Source organism: Cebidichthys violaceus, unplaced genomic scaffold, assembly GCF_023349555.1.
Source record: "Cebidichthys violaceus isolate CVI_PGR_0920_01 unplaced genomic scaffold, fCebVio1.0.p SCAF_4, whole genome shotgun sequence".
In the NCBI taxonomy this organism is placed as follows: Eukaryota; Metazoa; Chordata; class Actinopteri; order Perciformes; family Stichaeidae; genus Cebidichthys; species Cebidichthys violaceus.
In genome coordinates, this window is record NW_027176594.1 from 19,113,563 (window position 1) to 19,127,952 (window position 14,390).

Here is a 14,390-nt window from a genome sequence, read left to right on the forward strand (position 1 = left end):
TGTATTCATACTAGCTTGTTGCACTTATTGTATTCGTATTACTTATAGCACTAACTGTTTTTCTTTTTTCTGTTGTTTACACATGATCACTCAGTCACACATCATTTAAATAGCTGCTTAAAGCAATTTTGTTGACAGCCCTTAAATGAAATTACAACCATCATTAATCAAAGCTGCATATAATTCAGTCAGTGAAACAAAACTGTAGGTAGGCTATTCAACCCGTGGTTGCAAAACATCAGTTTATAAAAGCGTCACGTTGAAAACATTTCAAATATTTGAATTCCTCAGACGTCAATCAAGGTAGCATCTTCTCTACGTGAGAATGAAACCTAATTCGTCTTGCCAAAAGGAGTAACAGTCAAATAGGGCACATGGTAGACAATGGCCTATTCAATTTACTGGTAAACGCGTGGTTGACTCAGCTGCCATATTGTTTTTGTTGAAACCCAACCCCTTCCAGTACTTCTGGAAAAACGGCGCTGCTCAGTGATTTACTCCGACAAGAGCAAGGCCTTTCTATTTGTGCTGGCATTTTTCATCATCTGACAAAGATACTGGGGAGATATGATTGACCACTGACACAAGACTTGATGCTCGCTGCAAGAAACGCTCATAATGGCTGACCAGGTCTTGAGACGACTTGGAGGGGTTTGTTGCTCGTCCTCCTCTTGACTCTGAAAAAAAGCACAAATTGGTCCCGAGTGCAGGATGTATATAGAAACTATCTACACAGGGTGTGTGTGTGTGTGTGTGTGTGTGTGTGTGTGCAAGAGCAGGTGTGCTTCATTCTACCTCAGCGTCTCTACAGTATGCACACAATTTGTATCACATCTCATCCAGTGACAAAGTACAGTCAAACAAGTACTGTATCAATTACACATTTGAGGTACTTGCTCTTTCGTTTTATGCAAACTTATACTTGTACTTCACTAGAGCAAAGAGGGAAGTATATATATATTGTTTTACTACATTTATGTGATTTTACGATTTTACTCAATGAGCTTATCAAATACAAACCATTGTTAGAGTTTGAACCAGTGTTTCCCAACTTTCTTATTGTGTGGCCCCTAACAAAAAGCTTTTTTTTTTTGGATACTTTAAGTGCATTTTTGTTCATAATACATATAGGCTTTTACTGATTTAGGACTTTGAATGAGTATTTTTGCATTGGGGTAGTGGTTTCTTTACTTGAGAGAAGAAAATGAGTACTAGTCTCATCTTGAACCTCTTTATTCTACTGTATTTTCTATCATGTAAGAAATGTCAGTATTCCAATTTCTTTACCAATCTAGACCAAATACAATGGCATCCATCCATCCATCCATCCATTCTCTTTAACCGCCTGATCCTGTTCAGGGTTGCAGGGGGCGGGGGACTGAAGGCAGGGGCCACCCTGGCCAGTCCATCGCAGGGCTGACACATAGCGACAGACAACCACTCAGGCTCACCTTCACACCTACGGGCAATCTTGAGTACTCGATCAATCTAAGCTGCATGTCTTTGGCACTGTGAGAGGAAGCCGGAGAACCCGGAGAGAGAACCCACGCTGACACGGGAGAACCTTCAAAACTCCACACAGAAGGGCAGTGAGGTGACAGTGCTAGCCACCACACCGCCGTGCAGCCCATATAATAGCATTTAGAGACGAAATGAATAACATACTGAGTTGTGCAAAGCGAAGGATGGATCATTTTATAAAGCTAACTTGATTTATTGTTCGGGAGAACAAAACAGTGTTTCAAGAAGGCGGCATTGCAGCGTGTGACCATTTTTGTCTTCATAGGTCGTGTCAACAAAATATTTCTTTTGTTTTGTTTGGCAACTGACAAGAATCCTTCAGCCAATGACAATATTTTTTTAATGTCTATCATACCCTGTTGGCAGCTGGGCGTGACGGAATGATAGATTGTTCAACCACCTCCAACAAGAACACTTCTTTGTGCTTAGAAAACGATGCCAGCTTGTCATCTCGGCAAAATGCGAAATAATCTGCGTCTGATCTTGCGTCTCCTTAGCTTTTCATGAAGGGGCACATCAAAAACTCCATTTTTTCTGCCGGCCTATTGAATGCTTGACAGAGCGCATCACATGTGTCATTGTGAAATCTCAGGTAAATGCTACCCACATGAAAACAAGTCATGAAACTATGCCCCTGCATATTTTCATACAGTCATTTCCTCATAACTGTGATTTTACTGATCATCTTAGCACGTCATGTCCTTGTCCTTACCAGACCTGCTTATGATGAACCTGTTTACAGACATTACATGAAAGTATAATTATTGGTTTCAAGTAAAAGAGAACCAGAAGATTTTCTTTAATCTGATTCTCTATACTCTTAAAGTCCCTTCATAAAACTTATAATTGGTATTCTATAAATGTTGAGATGCTGAAATGCCTCTGCACAGCATTACACAGGATGAATCCCCTCAATGAAAAAACAGTCTGCGATCACTAAAAAAGGTTTGTGCTCTGTTTCTATTTGTCTTTTGCTGTCTCTGCCTGTTGTCTGTCTGCGTGTGTGTGTGTGTGTGTGTGTGTGTGTGTGTGTGTGTGTGTGTGTGTGTGTGTGTGTGTGCAAATGGTAAACCTGTGTGTACATGATCACGTCACAATCTCAGCTCCTGCCGCAATCAGTGATCTAAACAAACAAGTGAAGGACCTGACCCACTTCACAGGTCCTCCAATATGTGTGCATAGTTGCATGGCCTACCCCAAATAGCCCACAATGATGGGCCATTCGGGCTGCTATTCTTAGAACACGTTACTATTTTCTCTCCTCTCTTTAATGTTTTTTTTCCTCAACCCTGTCACAAGGACAGCTGAGGCATATATATGTGGGTGGAAAGAGGAAGAGGGTGATACAAGGGGAAAGAGACAAACGGATCAACTGAAAAAGCATGAAACTGTAAGGCTGACTGGTTCATTCTGGGCACCATATTTGTCTTTATTCCCACCAATTTTCCTTTTTTTTTAAAAACTATTTGTATGTATTTTTTTATTATTTATTTAATATTGCTTCTACATCTTTGACTTTCGACTGCTGCTGCTCATTGTCGTCATTGTGTTCCTTTTCATGGTCAATCATAACATAGCGTACAGTCCAAAGTGTCAGTTTACCTTACAAACCCTAACGTCCACTCACAAACATAGAGCATCAGTTTCAACGCAAACAACCGAGGAATGTTCACTTTTATCGGAATCCCCGACCAATAGATTCATCAAGCGCTTTTCCGGCATGTGCCACGCCAAGGGACAGGCCACCTCCACCCATCCATGCTGCCAAATATTCATTCCTCCCTCCCCTGCAGACACGAGCCACTGTCGCCCTGTTGACCAATCACAGGAGGACACAGAAAAGACTGCAGCTCAAAAACAGAAGCACAACGGTGGCTGCACACTTTTGCAAACCAGCTAAACCTGACAAGTTCTTGGAGAGCACACTTAGATGCACACTCTATCATCTTGCTGTCTTTGAGCTTTTGACGTTGTAGTTGAGGTTTTTTTTTTTCTTCTTATGTACACCCTTTAGAGGATTTGCATGACTTCAGTGAAGTTTTTTTGAATAGTTTTCCTCCAATTCTAAATAGAGTTTTTCTCTTTGCTGTGTGTCTTTCGCACATCTGCAATCATGTGTCCGCTGACAGCTGTCCTGCTGCTTTCTTTACTTGGTGAGTATTTGGTAATCTTTAACCTTTGTATAAAGAGCCACATTGACCTGATGAATGATTTATGCACTAGGCAGTCTAATGTTTAGGTCAAGGATTTTTAAACCATGTGCCACTGCACCTTTTGACTCTCAGTTAATTAAAGGCCAAAGATGTATTTTTCTCTATAATGTCAAACTTGTTTTGAAACCAGTTGTGCAATATTCCCTCCAGCAGCTTAGTGTTATTGATGAAATATTTTTGCAGGTTGCAGCCGTCTCTGTAAATCCCACTATGATGCAGAAAGGCTTGAAACAATCTTAATGGTGAAATTAGAATCATTTGATGTTGCTAAGTACTCTCTAACTATAAATTCAATTTGGAAAAAAACAACAACCAATGTCCTTCCACACCATATGCATTTCTATTTCTATTGATCATTTGAAGTACCCAATTTGACAATTTATGGAACCAGTTGTGATTTAATAGTTAATATGGTTATAGGAATGTGGTTTTACAACCTCCAGACTACCACTTTAGGAGTCTTTCATAGCATATCACTATCGCACTAGGTCAATGCTTCGAAGTTAATCACACTTAACAGTTAAAAGTCACTTTATTTGCTTTTAATAATATTGCAAAACAGTTGTATTGTCATAGTATTTGTATTGTATTAATCTAGTTTAATAGAATTCAAATGATAATCAAAATAGAGCTCATGACAATAATTTCAGGGCAAGTCTGTAGTCACACTGTGAAAGTAACATTTCCACTATTAACTCTCAATGCAAATGCCATACAGGCAGAATGATATTCATAGCCGCTATAAATACCCTTTAAAGAATAGAAACTAAAAGGTGCACAAATCTTAATTTAAACAGTATTTTCACTAAATGGTGGCTACTGTCACCTTCTGCACACAGTGTCAAAATCTAACTATAATTTAATGATATTACACAAACAAACAGTATCTAATAGTAGACTGTTATAATACAGGTGAAAACCTGTTTAAAAATTGTTAAAAAATTAAAAAATCTAGCTTCCTCTTCTTGACACTTTTCTAAAGAGCTCTAACTTCCTCATACAGGAACTTAATTGTAATTTCAACTTATTTTGATAGCTTACTTTTTAGAATCTAAAACTTTTTTTCCCAACTCTTTTACCCTTTTTAAGTTCAAAGTCTTTTAATCTTTTAACTTTTTCAACTATATTTGAGACTCTTCAGAAATGTCATTCAACTTTTTACAACTTAAAACAGGGTTCCACCTTTTTGTACTTTATGGTATTATGTAAGCTTTTTCCTATCTTTCATAGCTCTTTTATTTACGTTGACTCTCACTTCAGACCTTCTCAGATTTTATCTATAGCATGCGAGACACTGCGCCACTTAAACTGCTGCTTCAACTGCCGCTTCAACTTCTTTCGGCATTTCAAGTATTTCAACTATATTTCAACTGCATTTCAACTGTATTTCAACTGCATTTCAACTGTATTTCAACTATGCTTCAATTGCAAATCTGCAGCAGTGAGCACACCAGTTAGTAAAAGTCAGCTCTCAATATCTCTAAAAGAATCACCATTAAATTAATCATTGAGATAGTGAATATGCTTAACTAGAGCCAGGACGCGTTCAAATAGATACGCTAATACCTGTGAGGGTGTGGGAGGGACATTTGCACGTCCCTTTAACATAAATCATACAATTTTAGGGTAAAGACTTGGTTTAGGTTCAGGTTAAGATTATGGTAAGGGTTAAAGATTTGGCTAGTAGTGGTTATAGTTAAAGTTAGGGTAAGTCTCCGGGAACTAAATGTAAGTCATTGTAAGTGTCCCCAAAAACACGACTGTGTGTATGTGTTGGTTTCTGTTGCGAGAAGAAATTTAATTTGATACTGAATGATTCTGCAGGACAAAGTGTGGCGTCTATGTTGTGTGGCGATTGATGTGGAGGTTGTGGTGATGGATGCATATTGCATTGTTTTGATGAATGTGTGTTGTCAAAAAAAACGTTTGCTTGTTGTTACGTCACTTGGAAATTTGAGCATCACTCAAACATCCATTGAATGATTTGTGTTTGACACTCAAAAGGAAGTTTTAATCTAACACATATACCAACATGGTTTTGTAACATCATGGTCTGATATGCAGCTTGTGAAGTAGGAGGCATCTTGTGTCCATCAGTTAAACTTTTGAGAGGAAGTTGCATATTTATAGATTTTGGATTTGTGGTAACGAGAGAGAATTATACAAAATTTTGACCACATTGGACTCAAAGTACTACTTCAAGCAGAGTATCTTGTTATATCTTGACACATGTCTGAAGGGCATTTTTAAATCTTTCCCTTGCCTTAACTTGAATGCTTTAGTTGTCTAACATTAACCATATTGTATTGTAGTGCACAGATATCATCGTACCATTATTTAAACATTGGTGATTGAACATTCATTTGTTGAGGAGGGATGTGTATTAATAAATGTAGGAAAACTGATACTACCACCACTTCCTCCTTGTCGTCCTTTTCAGGCTCCATTTCCTGTATTCAGTTTCTGGCGCCACTGAACATGGGAGGAGTCACTGGGCAGGTGCGCTTAAACTCCACCTCCCGGATTGTCACTATCAACGTGACTGGTGCTGGAACCTGTGGTTCACTTAACTTCTCCCTTAGCCAGTACCCCGTCATGTATGGCCATTTTGCTCAGCCCTGTTCTGAAGCAAATATCGGCTCCAGCGTCTTCACCTTCATGGCTGATCCCTCCTCCACCTTCAACATGATAAGGTTCATCCAGGTCAGCTCAAACTTAGATGACTACTCGCTGACTTTTCAGACGTGTAACGGCACTAAAGTATGCACGGTTGTAAGTCAAGGTCAAACGCTCAAGACCTATCAGGCCAGGTTCACCGGCCCCATCGCGGGTAATGTTTACATGCGCCTTAACAAAGGAAATGCCGACCCCAGGCTGCTTGCAGACCTAGTTACAATCGGTCAGGTCAATGCCTCACAAACCAATGTCACTATCTATGGATCCACAAGCACCGCTGCAAGCTGTGATGTCCTTCTTGGAAGCTTGGTTCCCTCTAGTTTGATCAATATGGGCGTCGTAAAAGTCGGAACCCCTTTACAGCCTGAGAAATCCCGTCTGGACTTGACCAGCTTCAACATGACCAGCTTTCTTCTCCTCAAAATGGGGTCAAGTTACAAGTGTGCTCAGATGTATCTCGTGCCGGAGAAACAGGTGAACGCTGTGTTGAATATGAGAGAGATCAAAGGATACTTCAACTTCCGTCAAGCTTCCCCATTTGATGTGACAGAGTTGAGGGTGAACCTGACTAACTTACAGAGCATACTGGGGGGTTACCATGTCCACAATTTCCCTCTCCCCTCAGTCAGGTCGCCTTCATCAAGCCGGTGTTCAAATGATAATGTGGGCGGCCACTGGAATCCATTCAGTGTCAACACGACCAGCTCAACATACCCAAATGGGCCAGGTTCAACCCACGACATGTATGAGGTCGGTGACCTCAGTAACAAGCACATGTCCCTCGCAGGTAGAAACGAGTCGGACATGATGTTCACGGACTTCAACCTCCCTCTATTTGGACCAAACAGCATTGTAGGTCGATCAGTAGTGATTCACCAAACAGATGGTGCTAGGTATGCTTGTGCGAGCATCAGCTATCCTGGTGAAGTGATTGTAGGCAGAGCCACATTTCAGAGCCCTGTGGTAGGCGAGATCTGGTTCACCCAGCTAAAAGACAACCCTCTTTCTGACGTATCCATCTTCACGGACCTGTCATATGGAAATACCTCAACGACACCCACAAACAACCACAACTGGCATGTTCACACCTACCCCATCAGCTCAGAGAGGGATGACGATGAAAGGCGCTGCAGCACTACAGGAGGACACTGGAACCCCTTTAACATTAACACAAGTGACATCAGCTATGCCCGCCACTGTAGCCCATCCAGTCCCTTATCCTGCGAGGTGGGAGACCTCTCCAGCAAACACAGCACCATCAACCTTAGCACCACAGGGCAAGCAAAAAAGTTCTTCACTGATGTCACTTCCTGGTTGTCCGGGTTATCCATAATCGGTCGTTCTGTGGTCATCCATGAAGCAGAAAGGGGAGGGCCAAGGATTGCTTGTGCCAACGTCACAATGGTGCGGGTCCCCAAAGCTAGCTTAGGTAGCTGGTTTGGCAACCAGATTCCTGGCGGACAGGTCCGGTTCTCCCAGGCTGTCCCACAAGGCCCCACAACTATAAACGTATCCTTGATTAACCTGAACTCCTTAGCTGGGGGTTACCATGTTCACATACTGCCCGTCAAACCTGGCAGCGCAAATCCCTGCTCCAACGCAAACATCCTGGGCCACTATAACCCGTTAGCCTTGAACGCATCAAACAGCCCCGCACCTGGAGTGGGCACAGTGGACCAGTATGAGATTGGGGACTTGAGCGGGAAGTTTGGGACTCTGAATGGCCTCAACCAGTCTGATGTTGTATACATGGACCCTGACATACCATTGACAGGACCCTACAGCATAGTGGGAAGGTCACTGGTGGTTCACTACTCAACAAACGGATCAAGGTGAGAACCTGTGCGCATTTATGTGTTTGTGCTTATTAGTCAGAACGAAACCAACAGTTTGAGTGATGGAACTATGAAGAAATATTTCACATTCATGGTGACCACGGGTTCCTGTATGTGAAGAAGAAGTAGTGGGCACTGTAACAACCATACTGTGGCCACTGACTCTTTTTGTCATTACTTCATGTACATTATGATACAGATACAGCATAGAAAAAAAATGGCGTCAACTCTAGCAGCTTTAAAGTTTGAATGGTCACTGATGCCTTTGCAGCAGGAGCAGACAACTAAGCTTCACCACCCTGAATGGCCCTCTGGCACAGTGACAGACTTAGCCAAAATAATGAGGGCAATCAAAGGTGTAGGATATCATAGACATTGTGTCATAGCTTCCTCGTGTTTTGTGTTATAACACAGATAAACCTCCTCATTCATTGCGGAGGAGAACAATCTAAAGGTTAACCCTTCAGGATTTGGATATGTTTTGCTAATTTTGTGTCTTCCTGTGCGTGTCTGTGTGTTTTCTGGGCAGAATGCGCTGTGCTAACATCTCAGCTGACAGGGATACAGACGGACAATGGACTGTTGCTAAGGCTGTTTTCAATGATACAGTGAATGGGACGGTGGAACTGGTAAGAGCCACAGTCTTTTCCACTAGAGATTCAGGCGTTAAGCTAGCAGCGGCTAATGTAGCCTAGAGCCGCTAGTTTAAGCAGACGTTTACAAACTTGTAGTCTTCAGCCCCAATCACTCAATTGACAGCTTTATACCATTTTCTCACACATGCAATAGTACGCTACGGACCAAGACCCATAAACAGACTGTGGTGTGTAAAGATGATGAAGTTCCCCTTTAAGAAAGACAGTGGTTGTTCTCATCTCCCACACCACCAAGATTGCATTTATCTGTGGGTGGCTCACGCCCACAATTATAGAAATCCTAACTCTATAATTAAAGTCCAGGTTGCTAAACAAAGCCACAGTGCACAGTGTCTAAACATATTTAATGAGAATAAATAAGGTTGCCACGGAACAGGAAGCATTGCCTATTTAGAGGCTGAGATACATTCTCCTTTGCATTGCAAATGGCTCATAGTCATGTAAAACACCACACTCCATAATTAGGATAGCACAGTTAGCCTTTGTCTGTAACTTGATGTTTTGACACTGACATTTTGATATGAATTTTGAAGGTTTTTCTTCAATTCATAAAGTCAGAAAGTATTCTTTAGAAAACGGCCTAATCCGTTCAAATGAAAATTACCATCACCAGAAGCGATTTCCACATGACAGCAGCAAATTGAAAGAATCTGAATCCAATGGTTTTCTTTGATGGCCACAGAACACACACAAGGGTTTCTCTCTTTCTAACCCAAGCTGCCACAAAAACATGACAGAGTATTTCTGCTGCTCTGGACAGACAGTGAATTCATTATGCCTGTGCGTTGCAACAAGGAGCCATGGGAAGCAGGGGTGGGATCATTAGCTTAGCTTAGCATTTGTTTGCTGGCTAGTTAAACCTACAGGCCCCCTGAACTATGAAGCTCCCCAAGGGAACAGCTGTCTCTGTCAGCCACCCTGCAGAGGCCCCATACTGAGCTCTGCTCTACATCTATGGATATGAGCTTGTGATACTGGATCTCCCTTCGAGCTGCATGTTGTCGTCCATTAATTCCTGATAATGGACACCTCACCGAGCATTATCCATTACATATATTTTAGCAAAACAAGCACCCAGCTCTGGTTGAACTATGAGGTTATGCATGTTCAATTCAGTCTCTCTAATTGCCTGTTAATATTGGACATGTTGATGTTTCTTTCTCACAGCGCCAGCAGATGTTTCCCGATGGGAGTAGCAGTGATGTCACAATGGAGGTGAACCTTCAATCACAAAATGTAAGACTCATAAATAGGGTTGTAATCTTCACTCGGACAATATTTATTGTTGGCCATCAAGTTAATTTCCTTGCCTTAGAATGCAACAGGATCAAAAGATTGTAAACGTGTGTCTGAATCATGTGTTCATTGTTAATGTGTGTGTGTGTGTGTGTGTGTGTTTCTCTCTGTATTTATAACACACATTGAAATCACATAGATATATAGCAAGTACACTCATGTTTTACCCCCCTCCCTGCAGACAAGTATGGCATCCATGTTCATCACAAGCACACAGAGCATCGAAACCCGCCAGTGCACCGGGGTGGAAAAAACATTCAATCCCTTCAACATGGCATCAATGGTGAGACCGGCCTGTCTCTCCTTTAAGTATTCAAAGTATTTAATTTGTTGTATATTTTTACTCATCATCAGCAGGATGTATGAGTAAACCGCTTGATAGAAGTCCCTTACAGTAGTATTTCTCTATAGCAGTACAATGAGTTATACCTCTCTAAATGCTTCATTATATCATATGATCATGTATGATCATATAAAGAATGTCCTGTACTGTATAAGAGAAAAGCCAATACGGAAAACCTGGTGTCTACTACAGGCATAGTATGCATCTACACATATGCTTATACAATGGGACAAAACCTTCAACCAGTGCAGAGAAGGAGGGCTAGTTTTATTTTTAACAATAGAACTGATTAAATGTCCGATAACATGCATAATGGTGCTAAAACAGTGCCCGCCCTTCCTTTCTTTAACCCCTTCAGAGCTCCAGCTGTTCACTGTTGAGCCCTCTGAGCTGTGTAGTGGGAGAGGTGTCCACAAGACACGGCTCAGTCAGCCTGACTGAGAGACAGGTCTTCACTGACAGCATCATTCAGCTCTCTGGAGACCACACAGGTACACTGACATTGTTTTTTTTGTTTTTTTTTCTCAGTGTATCTAGCAGTGGTAAGAATTAAAGATCTCAATAAGACTTTGCTCTTTTACTAGCAATTTTGATTTCTTTTTTAACATTTAACAAATAATAAGAAAACAAGAATAATCCATAAAATGAGAAATAATGTACTTTCAAACATGACAAATAATAATCCACAAAATAATACATAAAATAAGTAAAAATGTGAAAAGGAGTAGGCAGAAGTAATCACTTAAATGCTCCTACTAGCAATGCCATTAAAGGTAATGTTCCCTGTGTTTGTAGTGGTCCAAAGGGCTATAATGCTGAAGAACGGAAACAGCGTCATCGCATGTGCAAACATCCTGCCAGAGTCCCCGTCAGCACAGCAGACCTTCCCGAAAGTGGCTAACTTCAGCAGGTGAGTGGAATTAAACCACACTTAGCCTGAGTTCCAGGTAAAGGGTTTGGTCATCTGAGAACAAATTGATTAAGGGTAATTCAGAGTGTTTCAGAGTGATTAAGAGTTGAAGTGGACAGTACTTACAAGACCAGTTCATCTTCTCTTATTCATCACAATATACCGCAACCGTTGAGAAGATAGAACAACTTGTTCTTCATGATGTTGTCGTGTGATAGTGAAACTATTCAAAATAAGGTGAAAGCGGAACAATATTTACTACCATCTGACTAACAAATTAGATATAACAGATGCTGATCAAATGCATAAGTCTGAATTGATTAATGGATGATCCATAATGTATTAACTATTAAACATAAATGTTTAGTACCCTTATTATGAAGTGTAACTGATAAAGCATTACAATTCCTGACGATTGGTTGAACGCTGTTGTTTGATCTTATCTGGATTTGATCAGAGCAAAGACACTGACTGCGACGTATTTCCGAGTATCTCCAGGTATTTATCATATTATAAGACCGGCGGAGTTGATGTTTCATTTCTTTTTGCCCAGATATGACTTCCGTAAGAGGGTTGCAAATGTCCTGGAGTTGGAGACCGCGAGAGTCACCATCCTGGCCAACTCTCCCAGCTCTGCAGCTGTCGCCAACTGCCAGACAGTCGACTTCATGGTGTCTGGTGAGACAGAAACCCTCTCAAAAAAAAAAAAATACTGATGTCATTTGAATGTTGAAGGAGGAACAAAATGACAAGAAATGACAAGAAAGTGCAGCATAATGCTTACATTGTGGACCAGGATCGTTCTGTTCTGCCTTCACAAGTGCAATTTTTTGTGTATGAGAAATAAAATCCATCCGACTGTATATGCACAGCATGTTAGCCTACAAAGATGTCAGCTACTTCAGGCTTCCAGGACCTAGTATCTGGGCAAAGCTGTGTGCCCAGGCTGTGTCCATCAGGACAATGAACAATTACAGCCATTGAAGAATCTTTAGAAAACCTGAAAAATTGCACAGTTACCTGATCCTGGAGTTGAGTGTCTTTGTGTCTCAAATCTGTCCCTTCCTTTGTCCCAGGGGGGAACAGAGAAGTATCCCTTCAGAGGTTTCACACAGCATAGCACAGGACGGGCATTTATGCCCTCACAAGTCTCCCACAAGCTGCAGAGTTTACTATTGCAATAATAAAGCCTCCCGTACCGTGATAATGAGTGTGACAGCAGGAAGATGCACACACACCGAGAGATTTCAGACAGCATGCAGCTGAGAATGTGTGTTTTCTGTGCTTAAGAGGACAGAAAACTAAAACGATCAACAGTTCGTGATTTTTGAAGCAAAATGACGTGCAAAGCATTCACACCTATAGAAAGTTAAAGAGGTTATTTGCTTGAAATACACTGTAGCATTTCAGGTTTATCGTCATTCGACTGCTGCTATGCAGTAATTATCAAGTATAACAACTCAGCCATTGTGGTTTGGACAGTCTGTGTGTAATTAAACATTGCCACATTGTATCTTTAAAGGGGACGTCAGCACACAACTACTGCAGTCTGTCAAAACCAGCGAGATGATGGGCATATTCAGAGAGTCTGAGTCATGTTCAAGTAAGTACGCTCCACGCCGCCATCACAAGCACACTTCAGTTGGCATTCTGGGAGTGTGAAATGGTTGATGCAGAACAACTTTTTGGAAGTCCTTTGGTGTTTTTCTTTTTAATTCCTATGTAATAATTATAATATCAACTAAAGAACAACCTTTCTGATGCAGTTCCCTCAGAAAGCGCAGGTCTGCTCCTGATGCCAGGAACCTGTCTTCTGGGATTGATGTTTGCTGCCGCCTGCCTGCTGCCGAGCGCATTTTCGTTGTAGCTCAGAGAGTTGGCCACACCGTGCATCATCATGGATCCTCATGTTGTAAATCTGGGAGCATGTTTATGAGCCGACCGAATGATACGACGGTCATCTGATTCAGCAAATTTTAACCGGGTTTCTTTGTACAACTTAGTAATCATATTAGGCAACGAGCTATTATTTAACTGGTAAATGTAACAGATGATGCTTATCTTGAATTCATTTAGAGGGTTAAACCGGTGGGGGAAATTTATGCTGTACATTTTTTCAGATATCCAGACTTTATTTCTTCATTTATGCACCGTCATGTAAAAAATGTAAGTAAATGTCTGGAAAATTGTGAATAAAATATAATAATGTTGGTATGTCTTGTGCCAATAATCTGTGATTTTTTTTTTCTTTGCCTAAACATATCTCAGCATATAAACATATGAGTGAGCACAGAGTACGGCGCTTTAGCAATCCTACAACATGTTGGTACCACTGCCTAATAAGGTGTCATTTGAACGGTTTGTGAGTCGTAAATTAATTGTATTATTAATGGTTCATAAATAATTAACTATTGCTTTATATATCAGTTATAACAAATGATTATTAAGATTAAAAAGTGTCCATCCTCTGGTCTTTCAGCTCTTTAGTTCATCAGTTACAATGCTGCCATTGACCTCAGACCTTCTGGAAAATTGCTGCAGAGCATCTCGACCAAAATCCATTTATTAACAAGCCAATAACATTTACAACCACTTGTATTAGTTCTATTTATTACTAACTTACCAATGGCTTATAACTGATATATACAGCATTAGTCAATTAATTGTATTAAGTAAGCTTTTAAATAAAACCAAAAAACTATCATAGGTCTTTATGCCCCCAGTGCAGGTACTGTTAATCATTCATACTGCTGGGGAAAAATAGACAAATGATTAAATGTGTCAAGAGGAAAAAGGGGATAAAAGCAAGAAGCGGAACGATACTATTGCCTAGTAAAGCATACATTGACGAGTTAAATAACTTGAGTCTCAGTTGTGTTATCAATTGATTTGACACATCTTTTAGAAGTAGATACTAGTACTGAGTTTTGACTAATGATA

The 14,390-nt window shown here is 40.8% G+C and overlaps 1 protein-coding gene across 1 annotated transcript; it reads left to right on the plus strand.

Moving 5' to 3' along the window:
• Nucleotides 1-3,409: 3,409 nt before the first annotated feature.
• Nucleotides 3,410-13,664, plus strand: cusr (Copper-only SOD repeat protein). Its single transcript, XM_068727772.1, has 10 exons — nucleotides 3,410-3,674; nucleotides 6,175-8,242; nucleotides 8,775-8,874; nucleotides 10,069-10,137; nucleotides 10,379-10,480; nucleotides 10,899-11,031; nucleotides 11,336-11,450; nucleotides 12,004-12,128; nucleotides 12,973-13,053; nucleotides 13,217-13,664. The coding sequence occupies exons 1-10, from the start codon at nucleotides 3,635-3,637 to the stop codon at nucleotides 13,315-13,317; spliced, it is 2,934 nt and encodes a 977-aa protein (XP_068583873.1). The 5' UTR covers nucleotides 3,410-3,634; the 3' UTR covers nucleotides 13,318-13,664.
• Nucleotides 13,665-14,390: the final 726 nt, after the last annotated feature.

Coding starts and splice junctions, on each gene's coding strand:
- cusr (XM_068727772.1), top strand. CDS start 3,635: ATGTGTCCGCTGACAGCTGTCCTGCTGCTTTCTTTACTTG. Junction 10,138..10,378: donor TGAACCTTCAATCACAAAAT/GTAAGACTCATA, acceptor CCCTCCCTGCAG/ACAAGTATGGCATCCATGTT. Junction 13,054..13,216: donor AGAGTCTGAGTCATGTTCAA/GTAAGTACGCTC, acceptor TTTCTGATGCAG/TTCCCTCAGAAAGCGCAGGT.